This window comes from Apus apus, chromosome 2, assembly GCF_020740795.1.
Source record: "Apus apus isolate bApuApu2 chromosome 2, bApuApu2.pri.cur, whole genome shotgun sequence".
Taxonomy (NCBI): Eukaryota; Metazoa; Chordata; class Aves; order Apodiformes; family Apodidae; genus Apus; species Apus apus.
This window is the reverse complement of record NC_067283.1, coordinates 28,560,017-28,577,861: the sequence shown is the minus strand read 5'-3', so window position 1 is coordinate 28,577,861 and position 17,845 is coordinate 28,560,017. Positions and strand designations below refer to the sequence as shown.

The 17,845-nt window shown below is 41.3% G+C and overlaps 1 protein-coding gene across 2 annotated transcripts in view; it reads right to left on the bottom strand.

The window, feature by feature from the left end:
• The window catches only part of SCIN (scinderin), a 53,754-nt gene extending 41,200 nt beyond the window's left edge, over positions 1-12,554 (bottom strand). Inside the window, exons 1-3 of one of the 2 annotated variants that reach the window (XM_051610468.1) lie at positions 12,333-12,554; positions 7,840-7,994; positions 6,216-6,377 (exon numbers count right to left, since the gene is read on the bottom strand). In XM_051610468.1, coding sequence (XP_051466428.1) covers positions 6,216-6,377; positions 7,840-7,994; positions 12,333-12,537 — 522 coding nt within the window. In that variant the 5' untranslated portion in view covers positions 12,538-12,554. Of the gene's footprint in view, positions 1-6,215; positions 6,378-7,839; positions 7,995-12,332 lie in introns of those variants that run through there. The other variant, XM_051610469.1, reaches the window with a different exon arrangement.
• Positions 12,555-17,845: the final 5,291 nt, after the last annotated feature.

Here is a 17,845-nt window from a genome sequence, read left to right as displayed (position 1 = left end):
TACAGTGATTAACTCCAACATTCAAGAATCTGCTCTTCCAGGCCTGTTTATACACAAAAAATTACTTGAATTAAGCACTTAATATGCTGATTGTGACCTGGCTTCTCTAAAGCAAGAGAAGCAAAGCAACCTAGAAGAGATAGTGCAGGCAAGAAGGCAGGGAGATTACAAAAGCAAGCAAAACTACAACTATGCATAAGGTTGCAATGTGATGCTGAATCATATCCTGTAGTCATGATCATAAAACAAGTATCTGTCCTCTTGGCCTTTCACTGTTAAAAAGCAGCATTTAACTTTCTTTTAAGACACAGTTGACACAGTTACATAGTTAAATCTACAGCAAGTTATCAGTTTTTATGGAAAGTCAGCCTTTTTACTTGATGTATTTTTTCTAGTGTCCTTGTGCAAGACAGCAGTCTTTTTCCTTTTGACATAAGTATTACATCAAGTAGGAGCATACTGACAGATGCATGATCACAACAGCTTTATTCAGTCTCATACTTTTTAGTTCTAGCATCATAGTTCTCACTTGTGATTCATGCAGCCCTTGAGAAGTACATACATTTATTGATGGATGACACAAGTTGTTTTTAAGCACACCATAGGCTCTTAAATTTCCAACCAGAAACTTCTTGGCTGTTTATAAATCAGTTTATAAACATCACTATAGGAATGGGAAGGATGAACAGCTGAATGAAGTTTACTTTCAGTCTTCCCTTAACTTGAGATATAGTTACCACCTCATCTGCACTCTTTGGAAAGAAGGGTAATGTTTCATTGGCAGAACTTTGGTTGTACTGACAAAACTTTCCAGCTTCAATCAGGCCCAAGCTCAGAACTGCCTGGTACTTATCACACAGCTGTCACCCCCTGCTCCCCTCTTTATTTTAATAACTGTCGCCTAATTTATTCCAGGAGACTGAATGGTACACAGCCCTCCCCCTGCCCTCTGTGGGCTCTTGGCTGATAAGATTGCTGTTGCCTCCCAACATGAGGGATGCCAGCCAGATAGCCAAGTCTTACATTTTACAAAGTTCTATCTGAATAAAGGCTTAGAGAGTATTTTTGCTGATCACTAAGGATACAACTTTAGATAGTCTTTGTACAGCAGAGTTTCTCAAACTGAGTGGAGAATGAGAACAACCCTGAGTTGAGGACATCCCTGGAGGTTTCTAAGGCCAGGATGGATGAGGTTTTTTTGCAACCTGATCTAGTGGTAGGGTTCCCTGCTCATGGCAGGGGGGTTGGAACTTCATGATCTTTAAGGTCCCTTCCAACTTTAATGATTCTATAAGCTTTCAATAAAGTCAACAGATCTCCTCATGTTGTTTCATTGTATTCCTACTCCCATTATTTCTGCTCCATGTTTGGTAACTACCCAAATTATCAACATAACTCAACATTCACATTTTCTGCACCACCAGCATATTCAATGTACACAGGGTGACCTTCACAATACTGCTAATTTTCCTTCCCACTTTAAACTAATCAGTAAGGAAACTGACAAAAGAGATGAAAGTCTTTAGCATGCCTTATCAGAAAGACATATATAAAAGCTATATTAACATATGCATCTAGATGATACTAAAATAGCCTGGGAAACAGTGTGCATGTTATTCAGTGATTGGCACAATGATTAATCTTTCCCCTTCCCTGGTCATTTTCCATGACTTCTCATGCTCCTTGCTGTTTTGAGAATTTGTCTTGGTGATGGAGGAAGAAATAGGGAAGTGGCTAAGGGGAGGTGGCTGGGGGACAGTGTGATGCAGGTGCAGCTGCATTTGGAGGTAAAGGGGACAGCACAGAGCAAGGCCAGACAATTTATGTCTGGCCAAGGACTGCCAAACCCATCCTGGCACCTCTCAGGTGAGACTCCAGGAAGACATCAGCACCCTCCAGCCAGAAGGATGGGATGAAAAGTGTTGCAGAAAATTATGATTTCTGGAAGAGCTTCTTTAGCACAGCTCTGCCAGGACAGGACACACACTAAGCAGCACCTGCCAGGGTAAGGTGTGCTTTACTCCAGGCCTGTACAGAGCCTTCTCAGTGACTGCCTTGCACTTGTCTTGCTTGTCCTGTCCCAAAGGCTCCCTTGCAGGGAGATTCCCAGGTTCATTGAGAAGGTGTCATGAAAATCTCTTATAGAAAAAAAATATTAAAAAACCTATACATTGGGGTCTGGCACCCCAGGCACCCTCCTGGATTATTCATTGCACTCAACTATCAGTCTGGTGGTCACAGTGCTCATGTCACAGTCTTAAAGAAGCTTGTTTGAATGTCTTTGCACTTTACCCACAGCTAATGATTCCCCTCATATCAAAGACACAGTGTTGTCTCTGCCATCTGCAGCTATTTTCTGTTCCAGCCTAGCAAGTTTAAAAGAGGCAAGATAAGACCTGGGCAAGATATTTTAAGTGCTGTAAATGTAGTTTAATAACATATCTAGGTATGAGGTAACCATCAGAACCTGAACCATAAATATGACAACCTAGCTAGAAATGCACACCAACCTTTTTACTGAAGGCATTATCCCCAGGAGGGAAACCTTAGTGACTTTAATGATTTTATTCCTGGTAATTATTACCTTTCTTAATTTTTTCTTATCTGTTGAAGCCACACATTTAAACTACTGGTGTAATTGATCTCAGTGGGAAAACTGAAATCATGTTTCATTATATTAGATAAGTAGCTTCATAAAATGTAACAGGAAATGGACTGCATGTGCATTTTTGCAGTAACATGAAGACCCCAGTTCTGGCTAGCTAAGAGACTGGGGATAGTTCAGTCTAAGAAATTAATCTGATTTGACATGCTACAATAATTTGATACTAAAAGCACTGACCATAAGCTCATTATTTTATGCAATTACTGCCCATTATTCTCAGACAATGACTCAGTAGTGCCCTGTGATAAATCCCAAGACTGAAGACCAACCCTATTTAAGATTAATTTTATTTCAATTATTAAGTAAAGGAATCTACTTGAGCCCAAACCCTTTTTTCTTTCTTTCAAAGTGCCTTTAAATTAAATTAAGAGCTCCTGTAAAGACTCACCCTTTTACAATGGACCTCTAGTCATGGAAAATTTCTTTCTGAAATGCAGTTATTTCAGCTTGAAATATAGTTCTTATAAAATTTGCTCAAGATTTCCACCATGGCAGCGTATTTCCCACCACACCTATTTCTCTATAGGCACTTCACTAGACTTAAATATCTTTATCTTGAAGTATGACATACATTGCCTTTTCATCTCACAGAATCACAGAATGTTACCAGTTGGAAAGGACCTCTGGAGATCATCTAGTCCAATCCTCCTGTTAAAGCAGATTACACAGAAACACGTCCAGGCAGGTTTTGAATGTCTCCAGAGAAGGGGACTGCACAACCTCTCTGGGCAGCCTGTTCACTGCTCTGTCACACTCACAGTCAAGAAGTTTTTCCTTATGCTTAGCTTGAACCTCACATGCTCCAGTTTGTGCCTATTGCCCTTTGTCTTGTCATTGGACACTGCTGAAAAAGACTGGACCCATCCTCCTGACACCCACTCTTCAGGTATTTATCAACATTTATCAGATCCCCTCCCTCAGTCTCCTCTTCTCCAGGCTAAACAGACCCAGCTCTTGCAGCCTTTCCTCACAGGGCAGATGCTCCATTTCCCTAATTATCTTTGTGGTCCTGTGCTGGGCTCTTTCCAGTAATACCTTATCCTTCATGAACTGGAGAGCCCAGAATTGGATGCAGTATTCTAGATGTAGCCTCACCAGAGCAGAATAGAGGGGGAGGGTAACCTACTCTGACCTACTGGCCATACTCTTCTGGCATCCTGGCACCCCAGGGTGCCATTAGTCTTCTTGGCCACAAGGGCCCATTGTTGGCTTATGGTCAGCCTGTTGTCCACCAGGACCCCAAGGTCCTTTCCCCAGAGCTGCTCTCCAGCAGGTCAGCCCCCAACCTGCACTGTTACATGGGGTTGTTTCTCCCCACATGCAGTACTTTACACTTGCCCATGTTGAATTTCATTATGTTTCTCCCTGCCCAACTCTCCAGCCTGCCAGGTCACACAATGGCAGCACTGCCTTCTGGGGTGTCAGCCACACCTCCCAGTTGCATGTCATCAGCAAGCTTGCTAATGGTACACTCTATCCCTTCGTCCAGGACATTGATAAATAAATTGAATAGTACTGGTCCCAGTACTGACCCCTGAAGGACTCAAATAGACACTGTTCTCCAACTAGACTCCACTCCACTTACCACAACTCTGAAACTTGTCTTTCAGCCAATTACCAATCCACCTCACTGCCCCATCATCCAATCCACACTTCTTGAGTTTGGCTGTGAGAACATCCCATGAGAAAGGTCTGGTTTACATCATAACTTATGATAAAATTACTACAAATATCTGGATGCTGAAACACTTTTCCTCAACTTATTAGTACACCCAAGAAAACCCATCCCTCGTACAGCACTGACATGACCAGACCAAGAACTGTTATTAGTCATGTGATTTGACTAACATTTCCCATAGTGTGGTAAAGAAGAGCTCTAGATGTTGTTCATATCTAATCGTTCTTCCTACAAAGGCATAGGGTGCTGCTTGACCCCTGTCTTGTCAAACAGGAAATCAGAAACCAGAGTGATGTACTAAAAAAAAAAAAGCTCACAGTGTACATTCAGTATTAGAAATCAAGACTGTAATGCCATATTACATTTAAGTTGCTTAGTGACAACAAAGCAATTCTTGTCTCCTCTCAATAAATCTCATCAGAAGGGGTGAAGCCCAGGCTACACACACAACACGGCTATGTAGCCATAGTGTATTTCATCAGTGTCAGTGCCACATCAGCAGTATGATCTGAGTAATAATGTTAGGTGAAGTGGGAAATTGTGGCAATATAAGGGTCAGGACTAGTCAAATTAATGGAGTACACCCAGTTCCACTGGGTGTCCATAGGAGGTTAACTCCAAACCAGAAAACTCAAGCCCAGTGACAGTCTGACTGCAAAAGCAGCACAATCAAGGTTTAGTTCCAACTTTCCCATCTCCCATGAGTTAATTCTGAAAAGGAACAGATGATGTGAGTCTTTGACACATCCTAAATACAAAGTGAGATTGAGAGATAGCTGTCTGGATACAGATCACTTGGCTGTTTCAGATTATTAGACCACAGTGCCATAATAGGAATTAGATAATGTTAGGAAAGCACTGGTTGGTTTTCTATCTGAAGGCTGCTAAGCATGATAAAATTTTAACAGACATAATCAATTCAGCTACTTGATACCAATGTCTTCAATTATAGCACCAGGGTATGCTTCTCAGAAGAAAGAGCCAAACATGAGCTCAGAACAGCTCCTCTTTTAAACAGTTCCAAAAGCTTGCTGAAATAGCTGACCACTTCCTTATGAAGCACAACAGTCAAGACCAACTGCAGTTGTTGCCTTGCAGATAAACTGTTCTCTTTCATATGCTCTTAATTTTATATGTGTCAGCATATCAGGCATGGGAATAATTTCAAACTGATAATTAGCATCTGACTAGCATGGACGACATCACAGCTGTTACTTTCAGAATTCATTTTAAAACTTTGATACTAAGGTGACAGGACTATAAGTCATCCAAAGCAAGCAAAACTATCTTATTTGTCCATATGCTTCTGCTCTAAGTCTCTCTACTTTCAGCAGAAAGCTTTGAAATACAGGATTGCTTCTTAAGTGATCTGTTGAAATACTCCAGCAGTTTTAAAAAACATCGCATGACAAGTTTATTATGACAACTTCTTTTGCATCTTTTTCTTTAGGATAAATTGTCATGATCAACATTTTATTAATATGATTAAACACTTATAAGAGAAAGATCCAGTTTGTCTTTTGCTCAAAACCCCAGCACTGATGCCATTCAGCTAGTGGATAGTGTCCAAGTCAGACAGGACTGTGAGCGAGCAGTTTAAAGTTCAAACATCAGTAGTAAAAAAATCCAATGCTTTAATTGGGAAGGAGAACTGTTTTCTGAAGGATAATGTGTGCATACTTCAGAAAATGTTTTGGGTAGTTTTGAACCTTCACGTTGTTGTGACACAAACAGATTTACTGAGGCAGAGTCTTTGTGTCAGTTTGGGTGACTGACAAAATCAGTTGCGCATTTTAGGGAATGATTCAGACCTTAGAAGGGATGCTGCATCTCTCACTTTTCAGTGTGTTTTTCTCTAGGATTCAGACTTACAGCTCCAAGGTCAATAATGAAACAATCTCCTCTGTTGAAGCTGGTCCAAGCCAAGGGAACTTCTGTGGCTCTTACAACTCTCCGGCCCTTGATATGCAGAAGCCTCCGAGCATTCAGATCATTAGTAACAACATGATTAAATCCAGAGGCAACACCACCTGCCTGAATAAAACAAAGCAAAAAAACAACAAGCTTTATTTCAGATTGATTTCTGCAACCTTACATTTTTGCTACAGCTGAGGAGCTAGCAGGGAAAAAAAACAGCAGTGAGAGGTAAGACAAAATAATGTACTGTTGAACAGTGCTGACCACAGACCAGACAGGTCTGGGGGACACTGCTGCTGCTGAACTCTCAGGTGTGAGCCTTTACCTGATGATGGCACCCTGCTCCAGAGGGTTTTCAGATGATGGGGAATGGGAAAGTACAGGATTTACCACACTTTCCTGCATCATCCAGAGGATAAGGTAATGCTGAACCACATTGTTAGGACAGGACTGAGGGAGAGCAGAGGAATATGCAGCTCCTCTACAAGTTTCCACAGCTTCCTTAAATTCAGAGGTCTGGGTGTTTTTAGTGCCTGTTTATGTGTAGAGAAAAGTCATCCCACAGCAGCTCTGTAATTTTCTGAAAGGAGTATTTGCAATTTAGGAGGTAACTTAGCAAAGAGCACCAAACTGGGGGAAGCAAGACTAATGATTTACAATCTATAAAGTCTAAGTTTAATCCTAACTTATTCCTGTTAACTGTCTTGTCTGTCTGTCTCTGTGAGGCAGCATTCTCCTGTCCTCCAGGAGACAGAGATCTTGGGTTAGAATAGAAAGTGTCTCTTTAAATTACAAATTTTAAATAAATAAATAGAGTGAGCAGGTCATTGTCAAGCACTCCTATGCAAGTAGAGTTAAAAGCTTAAAACTGTTTGTGCAGACTGTGACCAGTTACAGATCTCAATGATGAGAAAAAGGCTGAGTGATGGCTCGTAGAGCCCCTACTACAAAGGGATTCTCAGCATATACATTAATTTATTCCTAACAGAGATGTCTCAAAAAATTTCCTTCCAAAGATTCTGCTCCTGGAAGTGACAAAGAGGCTGACACTACATCATTGTAAAACTAAATTTTCATTAAAAGTATTTGGAAGTTTTTTTATGTACCTCAAAGAAAACAAAACAAAACACTGCAAAAGAACCATTTTTAGACTAAAGTGAGGTTTTGGTGTTTTCCACTCTGCTCATGTTTTAAACCACTTAAGCACATTGGGTTCTGTATTTGAACAAAATGATTCAGTCTACGACACAGAAATGGTTTCTGTGAAATTTACTGCCTCCCAAACAGGAAGTCCCTACTGTGAGTGTCCTTAGACACACAAGTATGAAATATCAGGATAGCCTGATTTGGGGGTGGGGAAATAAATCACTGAGGCAGGTTTCCACTTATTGGAAGAGACTGGTAAACAAGCTGCTGCTTTCTGTACAAGTACTGAGGCTCCTATAGTTTAGGATGGGTAGTTCACTAAACATTAAGAAACAATTTTTAAGCTTTTAGTAACAGGTACAGAGGTTTAATTTTAATTGGGACACAACGTTACATATCTTTTTAGAATGTATTTTGACCACAGACTCTTTACCTTGTATTTAATTCCTCCTTTGAAGTAGCCCACAAACTCAGTTGACTCATATCCTTGAATTTCTCTACTCTGCACAGGCTTTCCTCCTAAGTAGTCATCCATTTGAACAGCAAAGATAGCTGCAGCTGTGCTTTCATCTTGGGTACATTCTTTCCCTGAAATAAAATTAAATATTATGCTTATAAAGCACTAATACAACTTCATCTTCTGGTGGAGAAATTGTTTCTGTGACAATCGGGCATTGCCTGCAGCAGGTTGTACAGCCCATGTATATGTTGCAACAAAGCGCTACATAATAACCTTGTTTACCACCAAATGCATGACCACCTAGACTATTTCTTAACTAATTGTAGAACTGCATTCATAAGGGAAAAAAAAAAAAAAAAAGCTAAGTTTGCCTTCTATCAATCTCTTTGAATAACATAACATTTTAATTAAGTGATTTTATCATGAGAAGTAGTGCTTCTTGGACTTTGTGTTGAAGTGCAAAAACCAAGGAAGGTCATATAGTTCATAAACCATGTACGTAAGCTAAGAGCACCTCATCAAACCATAAAGTAACTCAACAGCAGTCCTACTGACACTGTAATGCAAGCAATGGATTTTATTTTTTTTTCTTAGATATCTCTTATTAGATTGCCTAATACAGCTAGGAGAAAGAAATGCAGCTTTGAGGCTCAGATATTTGCTTCTTGAGGTCATCCGGGTTTGTATCTTTCAGAGACTAGCCTCTTCTTGGGATGTGGTAAACTGGCCTCCTTACCTAGCCCACTGGTGGCCTAATCAGACTGCAAAGTAGGCTCTATATCAAACCAAAACTTTTAGCATGGGCTCATACATTTTTTTATTAACATTTTCAGCAGTTTTGATTGTTTCAAGAAGATAAGCAAGTAAGATCAAGTCTCAAAATGCTGACTTTTCAAGAATTTTGGGGGGTAAGGAAAAGCAAGGGTTTTCCATTTAGGTTTGTTTTTTTTTCTTCCTAAATAACAGGGAGGTGCTGGTATGAAAGCAACAGTTCTTAAGAGCAGCTTCTCACTTCTACTAGCCATTTCCTTGCTTCTAGGTGATTGACTGGAAAAAATACCATGGAACTCCAAAGATACATCTCAGAGACTCTGGCAAAGGGGGAAGTGTAGAGTGAGGTCTTGGTGTGACCTCAGGGTGTATTGAGTCATTGGTATCACGGGAAGCCTGTTGGTAAGGTATTAGGAAAGAATAAAGCAACGAGGAGGGGGAAGGGCAGGGATGCCTCAGGGGATCACCAAGCTAGGTCCTCTCTTAAGCAGAATGAGTGCCCTGTTCACAGCTCACCAGCGCAAATACCACAAAACTCCCCTCTGCCCACCAACAACTGTGCTGCTCCCAGGAGGAGCATCCTCACTGCCACCACTTCAGCTTTTGATTGGACACACGTGCAACAGAAGCCTCTAGAAAGCAGCAAGGATGAAACAGAAAAGATCCAGAGGATAATGGAAGTACAGGGAAGAGCATGAGGCTTGCACAAAAAAGGTAAAAAAAATACTGAAAGCAGAAATTAACACAAAAATATCTGAAAAAAATACAAGATCTCCATTAGTCAGTGTTAGAAAAACTGGCTATGTGGCAAATAGCTTTCTCAGACCTGGGTACCACCTTAAAGTTGGGAGTAAAGTTTTGATTTTTTTTTTTTTTCTTTTAATAGGGTTATTCAAAACCTATAGGACTAGATCTTTCAGATTTATTGCTTGCAATTACACAACAGGGTTCAGAACAGTGTTTGAGATAAAAACCACTATCAGGCTGCATCTTGCAGCTCCTATGCAATAAAATAATCAGTGAAACCCTGTTTACAAACAAAAATACAAGGGAGCATGAATTCAAGTGTAGGTTACTCAAGCTTGTGTAAAAAGCATATTTACCTTTAGTCTGAGGCACAAACAGCTGCAATTAAGCCAGAGTACATAAGAGAAAACAAAATTTTTATCAGACTTATCCTTGTTCACATGGATAGGTTTTATCACTTGATCTCTGGGGCAATATTTTATTAAAGATACCAAGTGGGGCATAGCCAGTCTTACTCCCACAAGTAGCCTCGTTCTGGTATTGTATATACTGTTTCCACTAGTGAGAGTTTCAAGTTGAAACAGCTCCCTTAGGATTAGTAGTTTAGCTACTAAGACATCCCTCAAGTGCTAGTGCAGACAATCAAGCCAGGATCTCTGACCAAAGTTAAAAAAGGATACAGACACCATGACACAGATCCACACTGATTGCTTGGCCATGCCAACATCATTGCAGCACCTGAGTTATCTTGTTAAAAAATTATCTGGACAGCACTTCACTATATGTGAAATATGTGGTAAAACAATGGGCCAATAGAACAATTGTTTGGTCACTTTAACCCTTGGATGCCAATCACAGCACAAGACCATCAGCACATCAAGGTCACACGTATCCTCCCATAGTCTAGACCTCCTTCTAACACATTGTATATGCCCAAGCAAGGTGTTAGGAGTTGCCACTATATAATATGAAAATTTAGTGTTATGCTTTTTTCTGAATTTGGGGTCTTTTCTGGCAAAGTTAGAATCCATTCAGAGTCAAAGACACCTTATGAGTCCCACACAATAACACATGCTACAGATGACAGGCAGGAGTACGATCGTGTCACCAAACGGCAAGGCCCTTGTAAGGATCTAAGCCCAAAGTCTGTAGGATTTCCAACAAACTGGTTTCACAGAAGTCCTCTCCAAGTCTGACTGATAATGACTGCTGTCACTGGTCTGAGACAGCTTATGGGAAATCTTCACAAAGATCCTACTGAGGTCTTCTGGCCCACAGGAAGCCCTTGCTCATTAGGTAAAAGTTTGGTGTACGTAACCATGGTGAGAATCAATTAGCAAAAATACCAAAATTATACAAACTCTTGCCCTGGGTGTGACTGTTCCTCCCCACACACCTTGTATAAAATCCTGGTCTCCTGCTGCTATTCAGCTTGCAGCAGTGTTCGAGCATCTCCACCCCACTACTGGAGTATCTGCACACAGGAAGCAATAGCTCAGCAGTTAGCTATGCTGCTGCCAACCTGCCACCTGCATCAGAACAATGTGTGCCCAGATTACCTAAGCTATTTACAATATTTGGATATCACCACATCAGCATGAGATGTGCATCAGAGTGTACAACCAAAGCTTCTCAGCCAACAAAAGGATTTTAATTAATGCAAGTATCAGTCACTGCTTTGACTTCACTTCAGTTGCACTTAGACCTGGCATCTTCCACTGAGAAGTATCCACTCTACCTTATCTATTATATATGTAGTTCTAACTTCATTATCAAAGGTCTAAATAGCCAAACCCTGCTATTAAATAGCAGTGCTGTTGACATAATAACATCTGCCAGAAATTCATTTACTCTGCCATCTATTACATTCTTGTCAGAGACAGGCACTATATCCCACATGCCAGCTGGATAACTCATAACACAAGCAAAGCTAAACAAGCTTCAAGCATTTATTCAGAAACAATCCCACCTTAATCTACTATTCTTTTTCAATGCATTCAAAACTACAATAGGAACCACAGCAACTCAGACAGATTAATGTTATTACACTCATTGACCTCTCTGTATGTGCATTCCCAGAAAGGATTGCCTACAAACACAGACTTGATGGGGAAGCTAGAACAAAGTAATACCTTCCAGGCAGCTACACAGCAGCGTCCGATGACTTGGTGGCCAGACAAGGGAGTCTCAAGAAATTTCTAAAAGATGAGAAAGTCACCTAAAATGCTATCTTATGTCAGACTTCTCTTTTGCTGTAAACACTGTGCTAGTCAAGGCTGAAGGCAAATGGCATCATCCCAACCCCAGTGCTGCCAGTTACTCCAGCAGGGGCTTTACTCGGCTGTCAGACTGCTGTCAAAGAGAAGAGGTTTTACAGACAACCTGGTGACTTTGCCTTCAGCCTCTGTATGATTAGAAAAGAAAATTAGTCTAGCTGAAAGTGGCAACATCTGGACCCAGAGCAGTGCAGCAATGCCAGAGGGACACGGCTGAGCTGAAATTTTGGTCCTAGTGGGAACAAAGACAAGAAGACTCCACCTGAAAGAAGTCGGATTTCACTTGTGAAATTGATTCACTTGTCTGGATGCAGCCAAGACTTGACTTTAACCGTTCACCACTTTTCCAAACTAACATTACAAAGCAAGCAAATATTCACCTTACTGTCACCCCCACTTTTCCAACCCCCAGAGTCCCTTAGCCCCTCCAGATTAGAAGCAGTGATGCTCGGCTGGGATCGCCCAGATTCCTTGGCTGCAGCCATGAACTTTCGCTATTTAAGTGCCTCAACTCAGCAGCTGCACACACGCAGCGCTTTTGAAAGAGGACAGGGAAAAATTCAGCTCCCGATCCCCTGGAGCCCAGCGAAGCCGCACGACACTTCACCAGAGCAGCCCGGAGACTCACGGGGGGCCGGCGCACCCCCGGCCCGACCCCCGCCCGCTGCCTACCGAGCCAGTAGTGGAGGCGGTACGCGGCGGCGGCGGCGCCGGCGGGCCGGGAGGTGCGCAGCACCAGGTACGCGTCCCCCACGAAGAAGTCGCCGTGGCGGCTGGCGGGGACCGGCACCAGCTCCAGCCGCTCGACGCGCCACACCTGCAGCCCGCTCTGCCGCCCAGCCTCGGCGAACGCCGGCGGGGGCCGGTCCGGGGCCATGGCCGGCAGCGGGGAGCAGAGAGACAGCACCGCACCTCGCCCGCAACGCCCTTTATAGCTCTCGACCCGGCCCCGCGGGCGGAGCGGGGCCAGCCCCGCCCGGCAGCCGCCCCGAGTGGGGATCCCGGCCGCCCCGCCGCCCCCGGCCTCGCCCACGCCGCCGGTGCCCCCGGCAGCGGGACGCGCCTGCCCAACCCGGCTGCCGCTGGCGCTCCCGGTGCTGGACGGCTTCGTTTGCACCCATTTAACATCCCCACAAAACTGAGCCGGAACATTTCTTTCTGTGCCCCAAAGCCTTTGCTGAGGTGTTACAGCATCTCCTGCTGTAAATTGATATTGTTTTTCTGTATTCTGAAACGAGAAAGGAAAAAAAAAAAAAAAAAAAAAAGAGTCAAGAAAGCAAAGTTCCGTTGGTTTAACCCAGTAGCTACTGGCGTTATTATGTGCATTTTGCCTCTATAATTATCACATCCGCCGTGATTTAAGTTGCTCGTACCAGAAGACAAGGAGTTTGCACTTCCTGCTGGGCCCTCTTTTTTTTAAACCCCAGATTGTTATAGCAGAGCACAACTCTTATTCTCTATCCAGTAATTTCATTTGTTTGTTCGATATTGCCAGGAATCTCGTTGTAGGGGGGGGGAAACCTTGGTTGGTTGTTTTTTTTTTTAAGATTCCAGCTGAAGCCCAGAATTTATATAAATTTCCCTTTCTCAGAAAATGGGAAGCATTGTACTGGTGTTTTTCCAACACCATGCAACAATCACCCAAAAGGGTCAAACTCACTTCCTGCTTGTCCTTTGTAAATGATTGGTCATCCTGGCAGGTACTTACAACATGAAAATTACAGGAAATCACTTGTTTTCATCTGGTACTGGTAGGAGATAGATTAATCTGTATAGGATACAGATAGGTACAGTTGAAGCTATCAATATATAAAAAATACATTTCAGAGAAGCATGTGTTTAGGTCCACTATCCTACCTGGATTAATTTTGAGGCTCATGATTCCCCACTAGTTTCTTTCCCCATTTTCACAAGCAGAGTGCAAGCATCCACCTGTGGGTAGATCTGGGCTACCTCCATAAAGAAGGAGAGGCACAGCTAAATACAGCAGACCAGCTGGAGATCTTATTTGGAACACACACACACAAAGTTTTAAAAAAAACACATCTAAGAAATTCTTTGGACAATCTTCCCTGCTTTCTTTTTATATTGTCTGGTACAGTTTAGCTATTGAGGGAAAAGATGCCATCACAATAGGTACCTACTACCACCTCCCATTTTGGTGAGCATCCTGTTATCAGCTTGCCAGACAGAGACAGGCACCTCTGTCCCCACTGTTTAAAAAAGGAACCTGTGGGTGTTCTGGTCCAGCTGAACATGTTACAGACCACCTTCACCAGTTCACAGTCAAGTATTTTATCCCTCATTCTGCCAGGGCTGAGAACTTGGTGAGGCTGAGTCTGCTTGATAAAGCTTTATTCCTCCCAAATGAGTCACTTTTCTCCTGACTGTTCACCATGTGAAGAAGAAAAAAAAAAAATTAGGAAGAGCAGCCAAAAAATTACAGCAGTGTCAGTTTCAATATGGTATCAGATGTTTTGAAAGATTCATAAGTAGTTTCTCGGATGTACCCTTCAATCTATGCCAGTTGTTCTTTTCCAATTTACTCACTTACACCAACCAGTTTTTCTTCGCATTTAATGCATTATTCTGCATTAGTTAGCTTTAGGTGGTGCTGGTAGACCTTACCACATACTCTATAATTGTATCGATTTACTATTTCTTCTGAGGTTGGCAAGTTGCACTCACTTTAGAAATGTGCTGGCTTTTGCCAATACACAAGCTCAAACCAGCCCGGTGTTATGCAGCTTCATGTCTCCTACCTGTTCTGCCTCTCTTGCTAAGCTAAGATTGTTTGTGCACAGATTGCACAGGCCAGTTGAGTCAAATTTATGTCTTATTTTAGCTTTAAATTTTCAATTGACAGACCAAACACTACTCTAAGCTGTAATCACCCTCGCTCTCATGAGATGCACGTTAAAGCTGTTTGTTCAGCATTGGCTGTGCCCAGTTTCACACATCAATGGATAAAGGTTAGAGACACAAGAATAGTTTAATTGTTTTGTCTTGGAGGCACAAATAAAGTTAGTACTGATGTCAGGGATTTCTCATGCCCAAGTTTGCCTTACAAAGATTGCTTACTATGTCATCACTTACTGGCTGCTAGCAAAGAAAATCTTGGACTGAAGCTTGTATTGCATGTGCCAGGGTATGTGTTTGTCTTCATCAACATTCATTTTTGACTGTTTGCAAATCTTGCTTTTGCAGTCTCACTGCTGTTATGTAACTCTGCCATTTTCTGAAAGTTTTACTGTCTTTTGTCATGATCCATCTCCATCTATTTTTTGTTGCAAAAATAACAACTGACATTGTTAGCATTACACAGATTGTCTTAGCGTTTCAAAGTATCAAAAGCTTTCTAACATGCAGTTACTCAAAGGTGAAATTTTGGAGAAAAAAAAGTATCCTAGGATTTCTACATTCAGGAAGAATATTTAAAATTACTTTTTGTGTGTTTTGCATGTTGCTTCACATAGTAATAGCAGAGGACTACAAAACAACATTTGAAAACTTAGGAAAAACTTTGACATTTAATTTTGCTAATTTACTTCCAAAGTATTTTGTTATATTGATTAAGGGATCTTTTTTCCTTCAAGTATTGTTCTCATATACTGCATACACTAAGGGGTGGGTGTGTATGCACATATGAAAAAACAGAATGCAATGCACTGGGTTCTGATTTTTGTACCTATTTTTGTACCTACTTGCAACAAATCAAGGTGTTGTTTCCAGTGATGCACACACGGACCCCAAAAGGTCTCCCAGAAGCTGAGCTCCAGCATCTTTGCCAGTAGGAGTAACTTTCAATATGGATTATTTAAGTCCTTCTACAAGGCTGATGTCCTGCATTGAATGACGAGTTCCAGAAACTAGTAATGGAAGGAATGAAAATGCAATGTGAAGACAGAGTGTTTCCTTCTACAAAGTTTATCTCTACTTCACCATATATGCCAAATACCTTCCTGAACTATATTACTCTACCTCAACAATGGGATTACAGATATTTAGTTTTTCCTCCAGTTTCACATTACAAAGTTTGCTGTACACAGAGTACGTATGTCAAAAGCACACTCTTGTCCAAACAATTACAGAGGTCAACCCTTATTCTCGTTTGTTCTGTTGCTTAATTATGAAACAATAGTTATTTCAGATTTACCCCAAATACAGTAAGTCAGTTCACAGATCTGAGATATTCTTCTTTCCAATATACTTAAAAAAAAAAATAAAAATCACGGACATTGCATGAGCAGAAGGGGAATTAGACTATATAGCTTTAAAAGCCAAGTTATCAAAACCAGATTGTTGAATTATGTTACCACTTGCTAATTCTCTCCATTTTCTCATCATCCCACAAACCATTCTGTTCTGCAGCTCAGCTTCAACAGGAGAGGCTTTAGCAAAGCCAGAACATGCTGAAGAAAGACTGAAGCCTACCTTTCCTCCTTACTGGCAAAGTTTGAGACACAAGGATACCAGATGATAGGTATGCAGGATCCCAACCAGTCCCTCGAGACAGAAGTAGTAAATCCTCCTTCACTTTCAAGATAAGAGTCTGGTTATAATCCTCCAAGACCAGAGCAAATAAAGGGCCCTAGTGTGTAGCTTTGACGTAGGTAACTAAGGCATAGAGAGGGTAGGATCACAGCTAGGATAGGTGCTCCATTTGGCAACTGGCTGGCTCCTACCTATGCCCTGCTCTGCTTGCATGAGCACCTGCTCCCTGTGCAGGCCATGTGGGTTCTTCAGTGGTCCCCACCACTCTCAGTTGTGTAGGTAAGGACATTGTGTGCCCAGCAGATGAGGTACTCCAACCCTTCAAATACATTCTTCATGGTGCTGCCTAAGGAGCGCTTGCAGAGGATGCAATCTGAATGTTGGCTTCAGTCAAAGAATCTACGCAAACATTTTTGATACTGGGCTACTGAGAAGTGAAGTGTCAATTAGTAACCATGTTATAGATCCCTGCATTTTTTTGCGTGTTCTTCCTTTCAAATATTCAATGACCAGCATAAAAGTTTAATATGCATCTCCTACCCCCTTCTAGAAAGCAGTGCCTCTGAATTCTCAGGGTAGAAAAAAATACATTCATTGTAGCTGATTTATGTGGTAGATATCCATGGAGTAGGCCAGATTCTCTATTTCAGGCAAAACAGTTGTAAGATTAATGTAACTATGAATAAAAATAGGATTTACATTTATTTATATTTTCAGAATAACACAGATCCCTGTAGTGGTAGAGCTGCTTTTTAAATAGTATCTCCTTATTAATAGATTCCTGCAAGTATTGAGCTGAGTACCTAAAATTAAATTTTTCATCACACATTAACTTATTCTGGATTTGGAAGCCACATATTGAAAATACTTTTTTCTAAACATTCATTGACCTTCATGCAAAAATTTGAAGCACAACACCTTTTCAGTGTTTACTTCACTGACCCTAAATTTTTACTTAAAACACTCAGATATCTGAAACAAAAAAGAAGGGGAGGAAAGTGTGGAAAAGAAGAAAAAGAATCCCTGTTTTCCAACTTTCTGAAAATTATGTTTGAAAGTTTCTTTAATTTGGTACACTAACCTGGGAAAATAGGCATTTTCTAGATTTTCCAGACATCTAGTTCTTACCAAGCTCATACAGGCGAGTATTTATGCCTCTTATTTGTTTTCTTAAAGCACAAGAGTATTCTTGTTAGACTTCAGCTAATAAAAGGCTAAGGTGGTTTCAGACTCTCTGAGAATAACACATTTGAGAATTATTAATTTTTTAACCATGTGTCAGCTTTTATATGTTGGCCAAGTTTAATTATACCCGCAGAAAACACTAAGATCTCTAACCAGAGTCCTATCACAGCATTTGAAAATTAATACTCTCAGTATTGCTTCAGTTGGAAGAGGGCAGTAAGGTTTCCTTGATCAGCCTTCCCAAATTAAGTGGGTAGTTTCTAAGACCACTGACATTTATTTGGGATCTGTCTATTGAGCTTAGCAGATCTAAAACTGAAGCTGTCTGAAAGAGAACAAAGACATCTGACAATCTGTTTCTACATAAGGGTCACCAGTTTTATAAAGTTAACTTCTTCCTTTTATCTGAAATATTGAAAGTATACTAATTCACTAAAAAGATGCTGAGATCTGCAAACCTGCTGGAGGCAACTTCTAAAATAGTTATCTTTTGGTAGCATGTGTTC